Source organism: Macrotis lagotis, chromosome 4 (assembly GCF_037893015.1).
Source record: "Macrotis lagotis isolate mMagLag1 chromosome 4, bilby.v1.9.chrom.fasta, whole genome shotgun sequence".
In the NCBI taxonomy this organism is placed as follows: domain Eukaryota; kingdom Metazoa; phylum Chordata; class Mammalia; order Peramelemorphia; family Peramelidae; genus Macrotis; species Macrotis lagotis.
The window spans coordinates 209361545-209384665 of NC_133661.1; the positions used below are offsets into that span (position 1 = coordinate 209361545).

Sequence of the window (23121 nt, forward strand, 5' to 3'; positions counted from 1 at the left end):
TAGCTTTGTTTCTGATGTTGACAAATATCCAAAGCAGAAAAGACTAATGGTCAGTAAAATTCATTTATTAGAGACAAAATTCTCTGGAGGCGTAAGTTTCTCCATTCAATAAGCCTGAGAGGTTCCTTCCACATTCTCTTAAGGAAATGATTCCCAGGAGACACTAATTAAAGTCAACTAAACCTATGAAAATTACCAACACTTCTGTTTTGGAAGTGGGGGTTGGGAAAGGAATACAAGTATTATATTTAAGAAACAGTATCTCAAAACAGCATTACCAAATAAGAAAGAAAACAACTTTTATTTGACCTTGAATGCACTAGTTATTCTCTAAGAATTTTTTTTAAGTCTAGAGGGTAGTTGTTTCTTGTCATTATACTGTTGCTGATTCTGTGGTTAGTTATTAATTTTATTTTTTATGATTCACAATCTGCTCTTTGAAATATGCCATATGCTCAAAGCAATTCAAGGATGACAACTGTCAGAATTACTCCAATAAAAATTGCCTAAATGAGGAAGATTTACTGCAGCCTGATATTTTCTATGGAAAGTCCCTCTTCCCTCCCCCTACTGCTTTTCAGTTACTGGGAAGCCTACAACATGTTCTTCAGTCAAAATCACATGGCTATTTTGTGAAAACTTCTAAAACTCTTTGTTAAGTAGTATGGATAAAATCCACTAGGCTAAGTATAAAATAACTAAGAATATACATACATATGTATATATATATATATATATATATATATATGTGTGTGTGTGTGTGTGTGTGTATGTTTCTTAGGCTGATGACCTGCAATCAATTTCCTTAAATCATGAGCACCTGTATTGATTTACTATGACATTTCCTGCTTTCTTTATGACTAATAAAAATTAAATTGGGAGGGTCCTGTACCCTGGGAGTATCAAAACAAACCCTTGAAAAATTTCTTCTTTCTGAAAAAATCTAAGGGGTAGATAATATCCATTGGAGTGCTCTAATCAAAACACATTTGGTTAAATGTTACCATCCCATTTATTCTTCATTTTGTTTCGGCCTATTTATTAACACAGTTTCATTTATTGCTATTCATCTTGAAGATAAATCTTTGTCCTATAGAATTATGCCAAATAGAATGTGATAAAGGGAAGTTTCTTGCAATTATGATGTCGGTGCAGCCTGTCAGCACACAGGGGATGGAAATGAGGTTGGGGACAGGGAAGGGAATTCTAATAGACACCATGATACATACAATGAACGTAACGATATCCTAAGAGAGAAAGACTTGTCAGGCTAATCAGATCTTCTATAGCAAGGTAAAGGCAGAAATGGTAGCTCTAACCTTGTAAAGATGCTGCTGCTGCTCCTCTGACATCATCAGGTCATGGCTGTCCATCACTATAGATTCCATGTCAATCAGCCAATCCCAGAGCTCCTGATATTCTGAATCAAAGTCCAAAAGTCTGTAGATAAGAAAGAAAATGTATTATGCATAAATACAGTGTAGTTGTTAAAATCTTGTATTAGAATAATGTATTCTTGAAACTCATGATGTTCCTAGGTGATATTTGTAAAGGGAGCAGGAGGGAAGTATTCTGTGTGTGGTTACATAGAGTGGACAAAATAGAAACTGAAGCCAGTGACAAAGGAGCTAGATTTTGAAAATAGCATGTTATTCACATCATTCATGCCTGAGATCCAGTAGTAGCTTTTTTTTTCCCTTGCAAAGCTATTACTTGGGATCTCAGAGCACTTGAAGAGAAGAACCATCCCAATACCACTAGAAAACAAACTGGAAAATGCCCCCAGCATTATCCATAATTGTCATACTGAAAAATGGAAATTGAGTGGCTAATGGGTATTCTGGTGCCTATGGCAAGAATAATGTCCCAAACTTTCAGCCACAATTAGATTTGTCTTAGATATTGACTTCTTACTGACTTAAGACTGCAAACATTATATTTAACTAACTTCTCTACAATAATCTCAATATACCATCATACCTAAATTATTACTTCCACTGAAAAAATTGACTCAATCCATTTATCTGTCCTTCTGCTGTCTATCTGCCTATCTCTGTAAATATATATCCTACATTTATTTTCATGGATGAGTAGCTAGCATTTCAGCTTAACACTTTAAGATAGGCTTGAGTGAATATGGTAAGCCAGTGAGAACTAAGGCCAGATACAGTATTAGACAGGTGTTCCCTACAGACATGTAAGAAACAAAGGTAAGGACAGGAAGTCAAAACAATGAATCCTTGAATAGCCAGCAATCATTAAAATTCAAAGGAGGATCACTACAGTTTTCAACAAAATAAATCATTAGAATAAGGAGCTTAAAAGGATTAATGTGATTCTCTATTGAAAGCCTGGTGAATAAGTAAAGCAGAGATTCTTCTAAAACACTGTGATCCAAGAAAGAAAGCAGAAACTGAAAAACTGCACATTTGTCAAAAAAAATCATCTCTTAAAAGGAATCCTTGAGTATTGTCAAACTGTAACTGAGAAAAAACTCATCAATAACAATGAAGCAGAAAGCATAGTTATGAATGTGGTTCTTTCAAATGACTATCTTATTGTATTCTTCCCATCTCCCTATACCCATTAAATGATTGCTTGCCTAGAGAATTGACTTCCACCATTTAAAAAGTAGCACCTTACTAGATCTGACAAAAAATATTATAAGGCATGTCTGATGATGGGAGAAGCTGGATCAAAATGGAGCAATAAAAATATCAATTGTATATTAAATTTCATGATGCTATAGGTCCTAGTTGGGTGGATGAGTGAATACCATTAGTGTAAGTGATTTAACCAACAATCTTTGATTGCAATGAAGTGGAATCAAAAATAGCATCTCATTCCAAAAGGCTAGAAACAAGTCAGCTATAATACTGTAGACATGTGGTGGTGATTGTGAGTCCATTATTAAGTCTGGATGAATTCATGATATTTCACTCACTCTCAATGGAAGGAACATGTGCTTACTTAGAAAGGTCCTTTGTTCTTTCAAGTTTCAAGGCTGAAAAATTCATCTGAAGAGACTATAGATTATATAAGTGGTTTCATTGAAGGTATAATGCTTTCTATGAAAGTATGATGTCAGAGAAAGAAGGGGTAGATAGAAAGACAGAGATGGAAAGACAGATACAGAAACAACTATTGAGGCACAGACAAGTATTGAAGATACTAGAAGAAACAATTTGTCTTGATTCAAGAACACAACTTAGGTATTTCCTCTAAAAATTGCATGAAGTTATTTTACAGTTTCTTTAAACAGTGGGATGATCAGAAGATCACTTGGTGAGGTTGGTGACAGGAGGAAAATTAACAAATAAAAGTCCCTTCAGCCTTCCCCAGTGTACCATGCTTTAATTTGCTCCCCTTTTCACTCATATTTGATCAGCACTGCCTAGGAAAGTTATTTTTCATTGTTTAGACATGGAGAGAGAATGGTTCTTTGGCCATAATCAGGCCCTCCAATTACAACATAAAGAAGCTAGCAAATCTTAGTAACTCTGTGAAAGAACAAAATTTTCCTCTTTTGGCCACAAAGTGATCTTCTAACTCATGTTATATGAAGATCCCAACCTTTCCCCCTTGACCTGTGTCTAAGAATGTGCAAATGCATCCATAACAGATGATTAGAAGGTAGCTCTCAAAGGATCTGGGAGTAGGAGTCACAGTTAGGCATGAGATGCAGTGAAGCAGTCTTCTCACCAGAACATCAGAAGTCAATGTACCTCTTACATTCCTGACAGTGTAACTGGAATCGATAATGATTCTTATGTGAAATGCTACTACTTTTGACTGCTACAAAGTAGCAGAATAACTTCATCAGGGAACTTTTAGATGCCCAAGCTTAAAGAGAAATATCTAAGTTGTATTCTTAACTAAAGATAAATTGAGTGTTTCTTATACCTCTTTCTATATATCTCTGTCTCAACAGCTATTTCTGTATCTGTCTTTCCATGTCTATTTGTCTGCCTCCCTTCTTCTCCTCTTTGATATCATACTTTCATAGAAGGCATTATACCTACCATGAAAACCACTTTAAAAACTTTGTAGAACTAAAACTACAACTGAAATAAAGCCATATTCTTTAGTTCACCATGCAAGAGTCATCTTGCATATCTTGATTATTATCTTTCAGTTGGGATAAATCACTTATGCAAAGCTAATGTAGTATGTGTGAAATGGAAGGAATAAATTGTATAGATATTGTAACTGAATTCATAGGAGGACCCATGAAAACCTTGGGTATGTAGAGAAACAGAAAGAGATCTAAGAAAGAACCTTGAAATAGGCCTATGCATGGTTAGTGAGTCCTAGATGATGACTCATCTAATGGTCAGAGAAGTAATTATGGAAGGAGAAGAGAGAGTGCTACCAAGAGAAGAGAGTATCAAGGAAAAGTGACTGATCTATAGTAGTATGTTCTGTAGAGATTAAGCAGATAAGGGCTGAGAAAAGGCAATCACAATATTTAAGAACACTCAAAGCCTTGGATAGAGCAGTTGCAATTAAGAGATAATATTGAAAGAGATTATAAGGGGTTAGAGGTGAGTTGAAAATGAAAGAAGAAAAAGTGGGGGCAATGAGCATACATGACTCAATGGAACAAAGACAGAGCAAATAAAATCTGGGAGAAAGGCTATAATTGTGATGTGATGTTTGTCCTTCATTCTTTTTTTTTAGGTTTTTGCAAGGCAAATAGGGTTAAGTGGCTTGCCCAAGGCCACACAGCTAGGTAATTTTTAAGTGTCTGAGACTGGATCCGAACCCAGGCACTCCTGACTCCAAGGCCGGTGCCTCATCCATTACGCCACCTTGCCGCCCCTTTGTCCTTCATTCTTGAAGAAGACCATAACATCATAGAGGAGATGCCATGACAACCAAGGGATTTGGATTTGAATGAGGAAGGTACTGTGTTAAAACACCAGTCTTACTTTCTCCTCCAGAGTCCAGTGGCTGGATATGAATCAGGATGACTGGAGATGGCCCTGAGTGCAAGAGTTAAATGACTTGCCCAAGGTCACATAGCTAGTGTCAAGTGTCTGAGGGTAGATTTGAACTCAGGTCCTCCTGACTCTAGGGTCTAGCTGCCCAAGTATTTTTCCAGTATCTTATCTACCATTCTATGGTATGTGTGTGTATGTGTGTGTGTGTGTACATATATATATATATATATATATATATATATATGCTTATATATTAAATATATGTATGTATGCATTATATATACACATATATGCATGGTCAAAAAAAGTACCTTTAATTGAGGCTGTTCTAGATTGCAATTTTTTCAACCGGAATAAATGCTTTATTTTATTTATTGATTACTTTGTTGATCTGATTTTTATACAGGCTTCATAGTATAGACATGTACAATGTATATGCAAGTAAATAGGAATATATGTAGTTATGTATATTACATGCATGTGTGCATATATATATATGCATGCACATACATATACCATACTTGGGTTCATTAATTAAATATCTATAGATATGCCTAATAATATTATTAGTAGCAATATAATTTATTGTAGCAATATAATTTATTGCTAATCCAAAGGCTACGGTATGATCTGGTTGCCACACAAAGTTTAAGGAATAAGCCCTAATCTAAATTCCAAAAGGAGATATGTTTTTGACTCTACAGGTTTATGTAGTCTTTGGTATTTAAAATGAGTATCATTATCTCAACATTACAACTTGAACTTTGCCTAAATGATAAAGTTTTAGCAATGCAAAACCAATGAGAGACATGTTTGAATATATGAAGTTTCAGTTTGGTCTAAGGAATTTTGATTGAAACTGACAACCAAATGAACAAATCAGCAAAATAGGGCAATTACTGATCAAAGGAGAGCACTTGGATTTTTAAAAAAAACAACTAACATTTTCTGATCCAAAGTTGAAGATACCTTTTGCATTTAGAATCCACCTTTGGTATGCTTAGCATATCATGTATTCACATCCCCACATCTAGAAAAAATAAGAGCAGTTCCTGAGATATCAGTTCTTAAATATAGGCATTTTTTAAATGATCCAATTTTCATAGTTTTTTCAGCATATTTATATTCCTTCCAAAATATTCATTAAGCAGCTATTATCCACATTTCTTTGTTCAATGATGTGCCTCTGTTCTTCTAAGATGAAAACTAAAGGAATGAGCTAAATTCTACTTAAAATAAAATGAAACAGTAAGAAAATGTTGATAATATTTCTAATTCTTGTACCATCCTTACTTTTTCTCTTTGGCCCTCTAATAATAAAAGAGATAGAAAATCATAGCATCTAGCCTTATAATATCATTAAAGAGTCAAATTTCACTTCACAGATATGGAATATGATATGCAAAGTTGCATGGAGAATCCCTTTCCACTCTAAACATATTAAAGTATGGACACTAATTTATTATTTTGAATGAAAATTCATGAGCAACTTTCTCATGAGAAAACCAGCCTGTCTCTGTCATTAATAAATAAAAGGAAAGGGAGTGGTTTCTTTCAGCCATTTTCTGTCCTTTGGTATTATTACTTTTATGACTGAGTTCATGTAGTAATTAAAAGCCCTACAACCATGTTATTATCTCAGAAAAACAAAATGAAGCTTAACAAATTTGCTTGTTGCTGGGTCACCATCTGCTGGATGGTCTTTTCACAATAACATGTTATTGGAAGACAGAAAGTAAAATTTCTGACCTACAAAATTAATGATAAAATAATGAAATATCATTGTAGAGCTATGGACATATTTAGAGCCTTCTGTTTGGTTGTCAGAGATGTCAAATTCATGTCTAAACTGTTCAGAATATATACTGATCCAAGTTTCTTCTTTTGCAATAGAAATTTGGAAGATTGTATATCAGCTTGAATACATTTGTTGGAATATAAATGGCTAGGAAACCACTTCAGGTGACAATTCTAAAAAGATCAAAGAATGAGGAAAATTTCTTTTATATCTCTTTTGTAAACATACAGAACAATTTTTTTTGTGAAAGCAATGAACAAGAAGTAAATCATGTATCCATTAATTGTAGAATGACTGAGCAAAATGAAATATATGGATGCACCAAAATATTGCAATACCTTAAGAAATGAGAAATGGAAAAACTTCAAAGAAAATTCAGAAGACTAATATAAACTGACAGAAAGCAAAATAAGTAGAACCAGGCCAACAATTTATAACTCTGTAAAAAAATTTCAGAACTCTGATCAATGCCATCATCAGTCTTGATTTCAGAGGCCTGAGAGTGAAGAATATTCTTCACCACTTGGAGGAGAGGTAGGGGATTATGAATGCAGAATGAAGCACTTATTGTCAGACAAAGCCAAAGTATTGTTTTATTGCTTGATTATGATTCTCCATTACAAGAATACATGGGGAGGGTTATCAGTAGGAAATGACATAAATATTTTAAAAATCAAGGCCAGAGCTGAACAGAAGGTTTGATCTTCAGATACAGGACTCGGGTGAAGCATGGAGATTGGAGGAGAGGGGGAAAATATGAGGGACTTGATGATGAACTGCATGTATTCCTGCATAGAAAAATGACACTGATAATACTCATATGAACCTTCTCATTTAATAGAGCAGGTAGAGGGAGCTTTTACAGTTGAAGCACAGGAGAAAGCTTAATTTGAAGATAAAATATGGTGTAAAATGGAGTCAATAGAAAAAGGGAAATGTAAAGGGAGAAAGAAAAAGAAGATGGAGAATAGGCCAAGATATTTCATATAATAAGATTTTTCTTTATTACAATGAGCTATTGCAATGATATTGGGGGGGGGGAAGGCAAGGGGGAATGAGGGAATCTTTGCTCTCATCAGAGGTGGTTAGGAGAGGAAACAGCATATATACTTAATGGGGTATAGGCATCTAGAGTAAGAAGGAGGTGGGGACAGGGGGGAAGGGGGGGTTGATGTGAGTGATGGAGGAGAGGATGGACCATGGGGAGAGAGTGGTCAGATATAACACATTTTCTTTTTTTTTACTACTTGCAAGGGGCTGGGATTGGATGGCCTGTCCGGGACCATAGGGCCAGGTGGATGCTGGGCCTAAGGGGTGGTATTGGGGCTCAGGGCCCCTTGGCCCCAGAGCCGGGGATCTGTCTGCTGCATCATTCAGCTACCCTACAGCAGAATCAGAGTGAAAGGAGAGAGAAAATATAGTACATGGTAGTGGAGAAATACAAAAGGAGGGAGTTGCGATCAGCAATGGCAACGGTGGAGAAATAGGGAAGTCACTTTTGTGATGGACTTATAAAGAATTTGATCCACCCGCGACAGAGTTGTTGGTGTTGGAACAAAGACTCAAGCACATTTTTATTATTATTGTTTTTTGGGGGGTGCAGGGCAAATGGGGCTGGGTGGCCTGCCTGGGGCCACATAGCAGGGTGGCCAGATTTGGACCCAGGTGCTCCTGGCTCAAGGGCCAATGCTCTGTCTGCCACCCAGCCACCCCCTACTATTATTACTATTTTATTTTATTTTGGGTCTCTCTTTTTCTTTTTTTTGGTTTTTGCAGGGCGGTGGGGTTCGGATGGCTTGCATGTCACATGGCTGGGTGATAGTTGGGTGTATGGGGCTGGATGTGGGCTCGGGTGCTCATGGCTCCAGGGCTGGTGGTTCATCCATTGCGCAACCTGGCCATACCTACAATTATTACTATTATTTTTTTTTAATTTTAATCTTTTTTCTCTCCCCTCTATCACTCAAGCGAGTCTATATTTATGGGGGGAGGGGGTATTTCATTTACTCTTAAACAAGAATATTTTATTAATGTATAAAAACATTTGTACAAAATGAGAATAAATATTAAATTAAAAAAGAGGAAATAATCGAGCAGGACTACAATAGAAATGTTCATTTTCATGACTATTGATGCTAAAGCAAGCTAAAAGACTGGAAAAACCGTAACTGCATCTGAAGTGTCTATTCACCATCCCTTTTATTAGCTCCATTCCTTCTTATCATCCTCCACTTCAAAATTATGCTTTGCCTTCATCCTGGTTCCTGGCTGTTGAGAAATTCTTATCACTTTAGTTATGGTTTGAGCTCTGCCCTTACCCATCTATCTCTCATCAAAACCTACTTGAAAACTTAAAGCACAATGTTTTCTTGACCAAAAATTCTTTACCATCCCTTCTAAAGAGGCATCAAGGTATACCTGGAAATCAGAAAGTTCAGTTCCTATCTTTAACACATACCATGTGTTGTAATGGACAAATAACTCAACTTTTCAATGCCTCAGGTAATCTTCTAAGACAGGAATTGTTTATCCTTTTTCTGGCATAGAACTCCTGTGACAGCCTATGAAGCTGATGAACCTCCTTTCAGAACAATGCTTTTAAAAATATATTATTTAAGAAAATTCTAAATTTCAGTTAGAAATCAGTAAAACTAAAGATGTTATTTTCCCCATCTGAGTCCATAGATCCCCTGAATCCTATGGACCCCCTTGATAAAGAACCCCTTCTCTAAGAATATATATCTTGCCAATCAGAGTTTGTAGAGGGAATTTGCACATTAATTATCTTTCATGGATAAAATCATAACTCTTGGTCTGGAATCCTCCTCCTCCACTATTTTTTTTTCTTTCCAGAAGTCATGGTATTTGGACATGAGACAATGATGTAAGAACCCAAGGAATAAGTCTTAAAGGGTGGAATTTAAAGAAATACTATAGTCCCATGTCTTCTTAGGGTGGGAAGCCTTATTAGAGTATTTCAAACCATACATGTCAATAACCACCTCACTGGTGCAAGGCAAATTTCCACTCTTGCCTCTATACAAATATACAAACTTTGTCAGAAACATATGAGATAAACATAAGACTGTCATAACAGCTAAATAATCATCTGGCAAGACTTGGAATTTTAGAAAACGCTTGCCAATATTGCATTATTGCAGCATGAAATTATAAGATAGCACAGAATTCAAAGTATTATAGGGATCATATGTTTCATTGGGATGGTTGGGTGTTGGGAATAGATAACAGTGAAAAGTACCATAGAAGCACTTTGATTAGAGATAAAATAGTAGAAAGAAATGGAACTTTTGTTCATCTAGATTTTGACTCATTTTACTACTCAGATTGCAGTTGGTCTTTCTCTGGAATGTACATCAATTTTTTCCCTATATTCTGCTGCCTTCATTTGGTCCTGACTCTACATAATCAAGAGCTATGCTAGATTAAATAGCTAATGAATAACTGACTTAATCACTTGTGAGGATTGATGTGAAAAATCATTTTCTATTTTAGCCTGAAAGTGCTTTAGGAATTTTTATAATAATGGCAGAAGCTACTAGAATTTTTTATTATTTGAATACATACTAGATGATAATTTTGAAAAGTTGCCATTCATACAGATTGTGTAATGCTATACCAAATAAAATAAGATGAAACTGAACAGTGATAAATGTAAAGCATCATGGTCTGATTCAAAAAATCATTGTCACAAGAATAAGATATGAAGCACATTATCACCAGTGAGTGCCATTATCAAAAGCATGACACACTACCATGAAAATTGATTTGTTTTTATATTGTAAGAAGGAGTAGTATTCTACTATCCTTCTACTCTGCCCTAGGAATACTTCAAATGAGTCACAAAGAGTCTGTCACTACTGAAAAATGATTGAATACCACCAAAAAGGTAGGGCAGGGTCTCCATCCTGGGGGTAATGGATCTCTCTCATCATCATTAAAATCATATAGAATTCTTATCTAGAATGCAAAAATCAAGGATTTGGATTGGATTAAATGATCATTTACATTGGAAACAATGTAAATAGCCATCAATTGGATTAACAAATTGTGGTTCATGAATATAATGAGATATTAATGAGCTATAAGAAGGATGATTGTGATGAATACAGAAAATCATGGATATTTCTAAATGAATTGATAGCTAGTGAAGTGGAACCAAGAAAACAATGTAGCCTAGAACTACCATCGCAAAAAAAACAACACCAGTGAATGTGGCTACTGAAAAAGAAAAGGCATAGCTACAAAGAAAATATATGACCCTTTTGCAGATTTGTGATGTCTATGAATGGTGAATAGTGCACCTTTTGGGAAAACTTTTCCATGTATTAGTCATGCATGATCATTTTTATGCTTTATTTGGTCTTTGAAAAATAATATTTGCTTTCTAGAATATCTCTGGGAGAGGGAGAATAAGGTATACTAGAGTGTAGAAACAATGAAAAATGTAAAAAAAAAACCTTATTTTTTTAAAAATTGGAGAAGGATAGGAAGAAGGGAGAAAAAAATTTAAGTTGCTGATGAAATTCTATTTCTTAAAATTACTTGAGGATTTCCTTTATCTGTGATAACATTTCCCAATTTTATAAAATATGGAATTTTCTTCCTTAATGAAATGTATTTCAAAAGAATTATGAATTAATAAATGCTTGCAATCCTGTCATAGCAGCACATTCCAAAATGACCATGTGCATATATTTACATGTGCATCCACATGTGTGTATAACATAGAATGGGTAGTACTCTGCTCCCTGTTATTCAAGAGAACCAACGAGATTGCCCTGAGGCAGTGAAATTCAGGGTGATTATACTACTTCTCAGGTGGTTAAAGTCATTCAGCACATTTTACTGCTCAATTAATGGAGAGAAACAATTTTGATCTTTAATCAAGCAACATTTTACATAGTTTATTTCTCTTTCACATGTCAATAACATCTCTCTTTGGGGACTATTTGGCATATAACCACCCATGGGGCACCCTGAATAATACATACAAATTCAGAGGCATTTCTCTTCCTAAAGAAATATATATATACTTCTTTCTTACTCAAAATAAGGTTTTTCTTTGGTTAAAAACAATTTAGTACAGATTTTTGTATATGGGATTCTCTATAAATATTATGACTATTTAAGCGTTGTGGATTGATACCAGGTCTCTATGTTAAGAATACTTGGGGTCAAAGCCTACATCTGTCATATATTGATTGTGTGACCCTGGGCAAGTTATTTGACATTTTAGTGTCCCAAATGCTCTATGGTTATATTTATAACAGGTCCAAACTACATTAACTGCTAATAAATCACAGATCCAGTACAAAATATAGGAAATGGAGTTTGGGAGTAAAACTTTTGTTTGAAAAATAGAATGACTTGAATGCAGAACAAAATGAGCAAAATAAGGCAAACAATTTGTATAACAATAATATTTGTCCTTCATTTTTGAAGAAGATCATGACATTAAGGAGGTGATGCCAAGACAAGTACATGAACTGGATTTGAGTAAAGGGATGCCGTGCTAGGTCACTAGCCTCACTTTCTCCTCCAGTCATCTGGGTCCAGTGGCCAGATATGACCAGGGATGGCCCTGGATGAGAAGCTATCAATGTTAAGTGAATTGCCCAAGGTCACACAGCTAGTAAGTCAAGTATTTGAGGCTGACAAGAACAGTGCTCTATCCACTGCACCACCTAGCTGCCCTAAACAATTTATATAATTACAGCAACAACTTTGTAAAAACTAACTACTTTGAAAGTTTTAAGAACTCTGAATAATAGAATTGCCAACCAATATTTTAGAGGTTAGATGGTGAAGCATGCTACCCATCTCCTGATAGAGAACTGATGAACTCAGCATGCAATTTATGAACATTACCTACATTGAAATTTGTTTTCATTAATAATACATATATGTTGTAAGGGATGTCTTTTACTATTTCAGTGAGTGATAGAGAGAAAAACTGATTTTTGTTCATTTTTGTAAAATTGATAAAAATTGCAAAATATATCTACCTATATTATAGGTACAGATATAGATTCATATCCTTCTACCCATGCATATCTTTTCTTCTATATTATCTAAAAAATTATTAGAGATATGTATATGTGAACTACATTAGAAGATATATGTGAACATGTACACACAAACAGAATCATGAAAGCAACATGAAAAAGTGAGTAGAGAGCCTGCTTTAAAGGCCTCTCTTACATATACTATCCATGGGATTCTAGGCAAATCATTTAAACTTTCTATATTCTAGGTCCAAGATATCAAACACCCCAAGCAGGCTGCAAGTGGCACAAGACATTTTTGAGTGTTATGGGAATCAGATTAAAATGTAATTGGAAAATATTTAACACAATAATTAAAAATACAGTAAAACACAAATCATTTTAATATATAGTTTTCTAAGTCACTATGCCAGTCACAGGAATTCTTATGTATTTTTTAATGGTCTATCTTTCTCTTTGAGTTCGATACTATCATTCTAGGAGTTGATCTGTAGTACTGGAGGAAATAGCCTTATCTAGGATTTCCAGTAAAATTGTAGGTCTAATCACTCTCTCTCTCTCTCTCTCTCTCTCTCTCTCTCTCTCTCTCTCTCTCTCACACACACACACAAACACACACACACAAACATACATGCAAACACACATGGACACACTCATCAATTCTATATAAATTTAGGTAAATCACAACTTCAGTCCATGTCAAAACTCAGGACTAAATTACCCTTTATAAGAGGGGGATCCCTTGCCTGAGAAGACTAAGAATATCAGTACAAAGGAGACAGACATGAGGTATATGAAGCCGTGGGAATTACTGCTGAAGTTTCCTCTGAATTTTCATGTAGGCCTAGGAGCCTTCTATAGTCTCTTCCTATGGTATGACACTAGTTTTGAACAATTTGTTTAAAACAATATAGACTTTGCCACAAATGCTTTTTTCTCCTCATCTCTTTTAAAAAAATTATTAAAGGACATTGTTATGCTTATTGCTATTATTAATTTATATTTATGAGGTAATTTAACATTTTCAAAGTACTCTTAATTTTTTTTTTTACTTCAGCCATTTCCAGTTCTTCATGATCCCTTCTGGAGCTGACTTGGCAAAGAAACTGGGATGGTTTGCCATTTTCTCCTCCAGCTCATTTTATAAATGAGGAAACTGAGGCAAACAGAGTGAAATGACTTACCTAGGGTCATAGAGCTAGTAAGTGTCTGAGGCTAGATTGAACTCAGGAGGACCTAACCAGGTCCAGTATTCTATCCACTGCACCACCTAGCTTCCCTATTATGTCATGCTACCTTCTTACCAACCAAGTAAGTTGCAAATCTCTTTGGGTTCTGCAATTTCCAAATGATGAGGGCCAGCCTTAATTTAACTTCCCAGATTCTTTAGTTTCACAAGACTTTTTATCCAGTGATTTCATTCAAACTAGATCATGAGGATGAACTTAGAAGAGAAGAATTCTCCCTTACCAAGTGATACCACAGAAAAAAGAATTCCTCAAGGAATTCTTCGATGAAATAAAAATATACTTAAGTAATATTAGCAAAATACCAAAACAACAAAAATAGGGAAACCTGACAGGACAGCTATCATGGCACTGATCCCCACAGTGAATATCATGTTGGACATCATTATTGTTTCAGTAATGGAAGATATTTGGGAAAATAAAGCATCTGACTATACTAGCATACTATTGTTTATAATACTGGAACCTTTTGGTCACTTTTTAAAGTCAAAAATAATTTCTCATTATAGTGTTCAATATCTGTCAATCAAGACATGTGGAGATGTTATATGTTGCTATGTATTTTTAGTGGCATTGTTACTATGGAAACACAATATCACTACTCCAAAAAAGGTTCTTACTAAAATATCAGTAAAATCATCTTAAATCCTTGTTTGTTTGTTTTTTTAAGAAAAACATGTTTGGTAATCAACCTCTGAAATAGCAATAATAAAACCATGACTTGGAATTGTATTTTTCAAAAAGTTTAAATTCTGAACGTAAACACTAAAAATGAGGTTTTTTTCCATATATCTATATACATAGCAGAACACAAAAAGCAGATTTCATTAAACTGTGAATCTCAATTTCTCCATGCTTGTTTTTTCTTTCAAGGTATATAATAAATTCCACACATTATTATTCAAACTATCCTGCTTATTTGTACTTCCTTCTGAATTTCTGTCCATTTAAAAAAAATGACCCTCTTTTTTTTTTAGTTTTTGTTAGGCGATGGGGTTAAATGACTTGCCCAAGGCCACACAGCTAGGTAATTATTAAGTATCTGAGGTAGAATTTGAACTCAGATACTCCTGATTCCAGGGCCGGTGCTCTACCCACTGCGCCACCTAGCTGCCCCCTTCTTTTCTTTTTGAGCATCTCTATTTTTGCCCTCTTACTCTTTTCTTGAACTTCCCCCCCCCCATTAAGAGAAAGGAAGGAAGATAAGAAGGAAGGAAGGAAGGAAGGAAGGAAGGAAGGAAGGAAGGAAGGAAGGAAGGAAGGAAGGATGATAAATAAAAAAGCAAAGAAAGAAAACTTGTGGTTAAAAAAGCATTATCAAATAAAATGAATCCAAACAGGGAAGAGATAGAGAAAGCAAAAGGAGAGAAAGAAGGAAACATAAAGAAAAAGATTCTTCACAGAATGAAAATTCCCATCAAATACTTCCACAAGTCATTTATTGCTATTCTTCAGTTTATTTGCCTAAAAATTAAAGGAAAAATATATTTCCACTTATTCTACCCAAATCATAAAGATCTTTTTTTTTGGTTTTTGCAAGGCAATGAGGTTAAGTGATTTGTTCAAGCTAAGTATTAAATTACTGAGGCTGAATTTGAACTCACATCCCCCTGACTCCAGGGTTGCTGCTCTACCCACTGTACCACCTAGCTGCCCCACTTAAAGGTCTTTTAGTAAACTTTAAAATTTGAGAGGTAAAAATGAAATCAGAAAAATAGAAGAAATAGTTAAAAAATTCTAGGTTTTCAAAAAACAAAATGCTATTATAGATAACAAAGCAACTAATTGAGGTAAATAAGACTAATCTAAGTTAAATAAAAAAAGCAAAAAGTCCTTCAAATCATATAGTTGAATTCAAAAATCATTGTCAACTTAATAGACAGCACGTTACTCTATCAAGTACTGAGAAATTGTTTTCATTTCCTATTGGTCAACACTGTACAAAAACTTCTGCAGCGGATGAAGAGTACATATATATGTATAAATGTATATGTGTATATTTAATCCATATACATATAAATATCTTAAAACAACAAAGTCCAGCCTGGCCAATAAAAACTTTATGTAAAATTTGTTGCAAAAATGTATCTATTGCTATTATACAGGATTTCTGGAGCTTTTATTCCCCATGCAGAAATCTAATAAATGGAAAAAGTCAATTGCAATTGCTGTTATAACATACATCCCTTCATGGCTCCCCTTATACCTGCCTGCATATTTATAGGACTATCTATGGAGCTACATAACATGCTTTGATAGTTGTATGGTCTCACTGGTGGGACTATTTCCCCCAATGGTGCAGATTATAACTCATCCTTCCCTTTTCATTTTTATATTTCTTGAACAAATCCTCCCATAAATTCTACAAGGGGGTCCACCCATAATGTTGGGGTTTCATCTAGGTCTTTTGGCAGTATAGATAAATTTAGAAAATGCAGTTAATATAACCCATATTTGTGCATATATTGTTTTGCATCAGTGCATGCTTTTTATATTAAAAGGGAATGGAAATTCACAGATAATCAATAGTTTAGTTTAATAAAAGGTTAACCTCTTTATAGAATTACTATTACTGTGTTCTACAGTATCTGAGTCATTCCTGGACTTCTCTTGCTGTGCAATTTCTGAGTCTGGCAAGAACACACACACACACACACACACACACACACACATTCACAGTCTTTTCAGTGTTTTTTTAGGTATTGGAAAGAGACAATGATGAAAAAAAGATGCATGAATTTGCTTTTGAACTATTAGATTTCTGCATAGGGAATGAAGACCCTGAAAATCCCACACTAAGCCCACATCTACTTTCCAAAACAATGTTCTTTCTGTATAACAAAAGAAAAGGTTTATAAAGTTTATGTGCCATTGGAGCAGATAATTTTTAAAAGACTATGTTCTTAATGCCTCAGAATGAAGGATTTCACAGTGGAAGCAGGGAGTCTTGGGGGCAGGACACCCCAGATAACCTCACCCACATGCTTTTCTTCAACAATGCCTTTCTGTATGGAAACAGAAGCAGAGAAGAAGTGAGATAGCTTTTGTAGTTAGTCTTAAATGGTTAGCTTTTCTTCAATGGGCTGTTAAATTGCTGCACAATGAACAGCCTTCAGCACCCTAAGGAGCTCAAACAAAAGTGATTAGGCAAGTTCACCTACACCCACTTCATAAAACAATTCTCGTTGTTCACTGAGCAATTCTTAGGGGTAAAATTATGATTTGTGAAGTCCAAAACAAGAACTCAGGTTGGGTTCTTGGAATCTGGGGTCAAGAGCATTTGAATGGGTTCTTTAGTCCCTAGGACTTTGGGGAAATAGTAAAACATGATTTAAAGTTTGTACACATACATATCAGAGACTACACAGGCATTTTGAAAAAGCAAAGCACACAAATAACTGATGAAAACCTTGGAAGACTCATATGAACTGATTCAAAGTGAAATGAGCAGAATCAAGAAAACATTGTACACAGTATCAGCAACATTATGTGGGGATCAACTATGAATGACTCAGTTTTTCTCAGAAGCACAATTATCCAAGAGAGGAACAAAGGACAGATGAAGGGAAATGCTATCCCCTTCCAATAAAGAACTATTGGAATCTGAATACAGATTGAAGAATACTTTTTTTCACTTACTTTATTCTTCTTTTTTTGAGGACATTTTCTCCTCTGTACTCTTTTCTTTTTCATAACTATGACTAATATGGAAATATGATTTATATGATAGCATAGATTTAATCTATAATTGCCTACCAATTTTGGAAGGTAGTAGAGAGAGAGGAAGAGAAAAATTTGGAATTCAAAATCTTGTTATGAGATGTAATTGAGAAAAATACTATTTAAAAATAAATAAAAGCTTAAAAAAAGTACAACACACAAAAGCTTCAAAGCAACTTATTGTGTATTTTCTGAAGATTTGACCTATTCTCTTAGTGTGCTTAAGAAGAAGCATCTAGGGGGTGACTAAGTGGTGGGTGACGCAGTGGATAGAGCAACGGCCCTGGGGTCAGGAATCACCGAGTTCAAATCCGTCTTCAGATACTTATTAATTACCTAGTTGTGTGGCCTTAGGCAAGCCACTTAACCCCATTGCCTTGAAAGAAGAAGAAGAAGAAGAAGAAGAAGAAGAAGAAGAAGAAGAAGAAGAAGAAGAAGAAGAAGCATCTACTCAGTGGTATAAGGACATTAAATAAGCACCTCTCTCATTCTTTCCCTTTGGTAAATGGGAGAAGAGTTGGAGGAACAGATAAAGGGTAGGTAATAGTCATAGCCAATGGGCCATCTAGGTTGCACAATGGGTAGAGTACTGGGCCTGGAATCAGGAAGACTGCTTTTCCTGTAAAATAAACTGGAGAGTAAAATGGCAAACCACTGCAGTATCTTTGCCAAAAAAAAACAAAACAACCAAATGGGGTCCAAAGAGTTGCACATGATTGAAAAATGACTGAACAGAAACAGTCATGTCTAAAAGAAAGATTAGAAAATTGAAAAATTATTTTCTATTTCTCAGAATGTGATCCTTTTCCAATATACCACAATTTTAATTTATGAAATAAAACAAGCATTTTCATAATATAGAATAAAAAAGATGATTTCACATGAAATTGTAAATCTATTATGTACAACTTGCTATTCCATTTAAATATACAATAGTTATAATATACATTTTTTTTCTTTCTTCCCCTACAATTCTAGAGATGGCTAGACTTGAATATTTATGTGTGTGTGAGTGCGTGTGTGTGATATACACACACACAAATATTTATTCGTAAAATCATTCCATACATCTATTTGTCAATTCTTTCTCTGGATATAGATAGCATCTTCCTTCATATGTCCTTTGTAGTTAATTTGGCTATTTATAAAAGTCAAAATAACTTCTTCACTCAAAGTCGTTCTTAAAACAATAATGTTGTAACTGTATACAATGTTCTCTTGGTTCTCCTCATTTTGCTCTTTATTATTTCATACAAATCTATCCATGTTTTTCTAAGGCCATCAAACTCACCATTTCCTATAGCATATTAGTTCCATCACAGTCATATATCAAAACTTGTTCAGCCATTCCCTAATTAATGGTCATTCCTGAAATTTCTACTTCTTTGCCACCATAAAGAAAGCACTTTAAACATTTTAAGACATATGGGTTTCTTTTCTTTTTCCCCTAATCATATTTGGAAACAAATCTACTAGTCATATTTCTGGGTCTTCTTGTAGAAAGTGGGACTTTATATAAAACTTAGAGGATACCAAAAGGTTAAGGTGAGGAGCATTAGCATTCTAGGTATGGGGCAGAGTTGGTGAAAATGCACAGTATCAGGAGATGGAGCATCTTGTATGAGGAAGAAGAGTGAGGTCATTAATTTCTTTCAAGAAGAAGCTATCAGTTTTAATGGGGATCCCTTTCAAGGCATGAGTTAGACTAGATGACCTCTTTTTACTTACATTTTGTGATTTCTAAGGACCTTTCTAGCTTCTGATCCTATATATAATGTTCAAACTCCTTAATTTCAATCATAATTTTGACAACTTTTCCAATGAAATATTCCAGTCAATTATTCCCTCCAGATGGAGGGAAAATAGTCTTTTCTCTATTCTTCTCACCAATCATCTTCTGTGATAGGGCTAGTCTTATGATATTCACATAAATTTCTTGATGGGGTTGTGCACATAAAAATTTTAAAAATTGAAACAGGTTGATAAATATGACTGTGATGGAACTAATATGCTATAGGAAATGGTGAGTTTGATGGCCTTAGAAAAACATGGATAGATTTGTATGAAATAATAAAGAGCAAAATGAGGAGAACCAAGAGAACATTGTATACAGTTACAACATTATTGTTTTAAGAACGACTTTGAGTGAAGAAGTTATTTTGACTTTTATAAATAGCCAAATTAACTACAAAGGACATATGAAGGAAGATGCTATCTATATCCAGAGAAAGAATTGACAAATAGATGTATGGAATGATTTTATGAATAAATATTTGTGTGTGTATCACATACACGCACACACACATATAAACATAAATAGTTAAGTCCAGCCATCTCTTGAATTGTAGGGGAAGGAAGAAAAAAATAAATTTATAGTATAACTATTATATATTTAGATGGAATAGCAAGCTGTACATAATAGATTTACAATTTCATGTGAAATCATCTTTTTATTCTATATTATGGAAATGCTTGCTTTATTTCATAAATTAAAAACAAAATAAATAAAAATTTAAAAAAAAGAGATTCCAAATTCCCATTGAGTTAGTATCTTCCCTCTGAGATAACCTCCATTTTTTCTTATATATATATATATATATATATATATATATATATATATAATATTTATACATAGTCCTTTGCAAACTGTCTTTCCCATTAGACTGTGAACTTCCTGAAAGTAAGGACTATTTTTTTTGCCTTTCTTTATATCACTAATACTTAGTATGGTGCCTAGTACAGAGTGGGCGCTTGATAAATACTCATTAATTTGAATGAAAGGATTTTACCCTTTATGGAGCAATTCATTCCACTTTAGACATCTTTAATTTTAGGAAGATTTTCCTCACATCAGGCTTAAATTTTTCTTTCACAACTAAACAGAACAAGTCTGATCCCTCTTCCATGTGACACCCCTTTGATACTTGAAGACAGCCATCATATCCTTTTTATCCCCAAGTCTTTTTCTTCTCTCCTGAGCCTTCTCCTGTTCTCTATGGTTTCTACTCTCATAGTAACCTTATTGGATTCCTTGGGTTTAATTATCATCTCCATGTTGATGGACTTTAAATTCTACACATCCATCCCTGGTCTCTTTCCCAAGCTAAAGTAACAAATCTCTTATGATCTATTGGATATTCTCATTGGAACATCCCTTGGGCATCTCAGACTCAACATGTTCAAAGTGTATTCATTCCTTCCACACATCTTTCCTCTTCTGTACTCTATTTTGATTAAGGGCTTCATTAGTCTTCTAATCACTCAGCCTAATAACTCTCAATTAATTACACTCCCTCACTCAACATATTTAATCAATTTTCAGATCTTTTTCCTTTATATCTCCACCTCATCCCTTTCTACCCTTTTCTCTACTCACAGGGCTACTCAATCACCTTTTACCTATACCCAAATTGTGATATCCTGCCTATTGGTTTCCTGGTCTCAAGTGTCTCCACATTCCAATCTACCTTCCATATCCAATCCAATACCTGTCAAAGTGACTTTCCTAATTGTGTTATTCCCCTAGTCAATAAATTCCCATGGATTCTAATTCTTTTTAGCAGTAAATATAAACTCCTTTCTTTGACTTTAAAATGAGTTTCTTGGGGCAGCTAAGTGGGACAGTGGATAGAACACCAGCCTTGGAATCAAATCCAACCTCAGACAATACTTATTCTTGCTGTGTAATCTTGGGCAAGTCATTTAACCCCATTGCCTTGAAAAAAAAAAATCCAAAAAAGGAAAAAAAAGCTTTCTTTCTCAAACCTAAGCCCAACTTACCTTTTCAAACAGGTATTTATTGCTTCCTTCATTCTTCACATATATAATACTCTTATTTTTGCCTTAGTCTTTTCAATGGTAATTCCCCTAACCACAATATACTGCCTCTTCATAGTAACTTCTAAGAGTTCCCTTTTTCTGAAAGTTCAATGTAAGTTACACTTTTTTAAAATAAGAAACTTTACTTTCTCCATGTCCCTCATCTTTTAGTACCCATGATTTATTTTGTATAATATAGTTGATAAATGATTTTGGAATTCAAAAAAACTTAGTTCAAATCCTACTTCTGAAATATCAATGTCTGTCTAACTCTGACCAAATCATTTCTTAGTACCCCAGACAACTCTAAACAAAGGTCAGCAAACTACTACTAGAGCAGCAAATAAGGATAGTTTTTCTTTTTTAGCAAAATAAAACTTTATTTTAAAAATGTAAAAAATACTCTTAAACCATACAAAGTTGCTGATTCCTTCTCTAAGGCTATGAGTTACAAAGCAGTTGCCAATCTGCAATGGCCAGGAGAATTTCTCACTGAAAACTCATGTCATTGAAATTTGAGATTTGGTCAAATTCCTTCTAGTGAGAAACAACTCTACTGATACAGGTCAGCACCTTCATTGAAACTTAAAAGTTAAAAAAATTATCAAGTTAGTAAAACATAATGTTGAACAAAGAAATCTCAGAGTTACTTCAATACAAACAACAGACTAATTAATAAATTGTTGAAAACAAACCATATGCCTTTAAAAAGATAGTGTGTTAACTGACATTGAACATCTAAATATTATGAACTCTTTAGATACCTTACTGAATTGTCCAATGCTCATTAGGGCATCTAGTATCAAAGATACACAAATGTGTATCCAAGTCAATCTAATAATTTATTAAGATCTATTTTATGCTAATCATATTACCATATAAAAACAAAAATTAAATAGTCCCTCTTCTCAAGGAGAAATAAATAAATGATAAAAATATATGAAAAGTAAATATGAAGTAATTTTGGTTGGAGGGAGAAAATTCCTTTACTTTTCAATAGATTCTAGTATCTTTATTATTTGTAAGCAAAAAGAAGAGTTTTTTCTGTTTGATATTTAAATTCTCTTATAACCTAATCCCAATCCACCATTTAAGCCTTATTATATATTATTCTCCTTCATATACTGTGCAGTCTAATCAAAATAGCATCCTTACCATTCTACATTCAAGACATCATATTTCATTTCTCTTGGTTTTTGACTTGATTATTCTCCATGGTTGGAATATACTCTCTCCTTTTCTTTATCTTTTAGAGTCCCAACTGTTCTTCAAGAGTTAATTTAAGTTTATCTTGAAGGCTCCTCCCAACTAGTAATGCCCTCTTCCCCATCACTATATATGTATGTATGTATATATATATATATATATATATATATATATATATATATGTGTGTTTATATATATATATATATGTATATATATATTTCCCTAGGTCCTGATTTGTTGAGAAATTGGCATTCCTTTATTAATAAAATGCTATGCTCTGTTTCCTCAGTCATTTTATCTTTCACCATCACATGCCACATATGATCATATTGCTTCCTTTAATAAAAATGTAAGCTCCTTTG

General features: G+C 34.2%; 1 protein-coding gene across 5 annotated transcripts in view; it reads right to left on the reverse strand.

Moving 5' to 3' along the window:
- The window catches only part of AKAP6 (A-kinase anchoring protein 6), a 474513-nt gene that overhangs the window by 154021 nt on the left and 297371 nt on the right, over nucleotides 1-23121 (reverse strand). For all 5 annotated transcript variants that reach the window (XM_074235346.1, XM_074235350.1, XM_074235349.1 and 2 more), the window contains exon 9: nucleotides 1320-1440. In XM_074235346.1, coding sequence (XP_074091447.1) covers nucleotides 1320-1440 — 121 coding nt within the window. The remainder of the gene's footprint in view (nucleotides 1-1319; nucleotides 1441-23121) is intronic.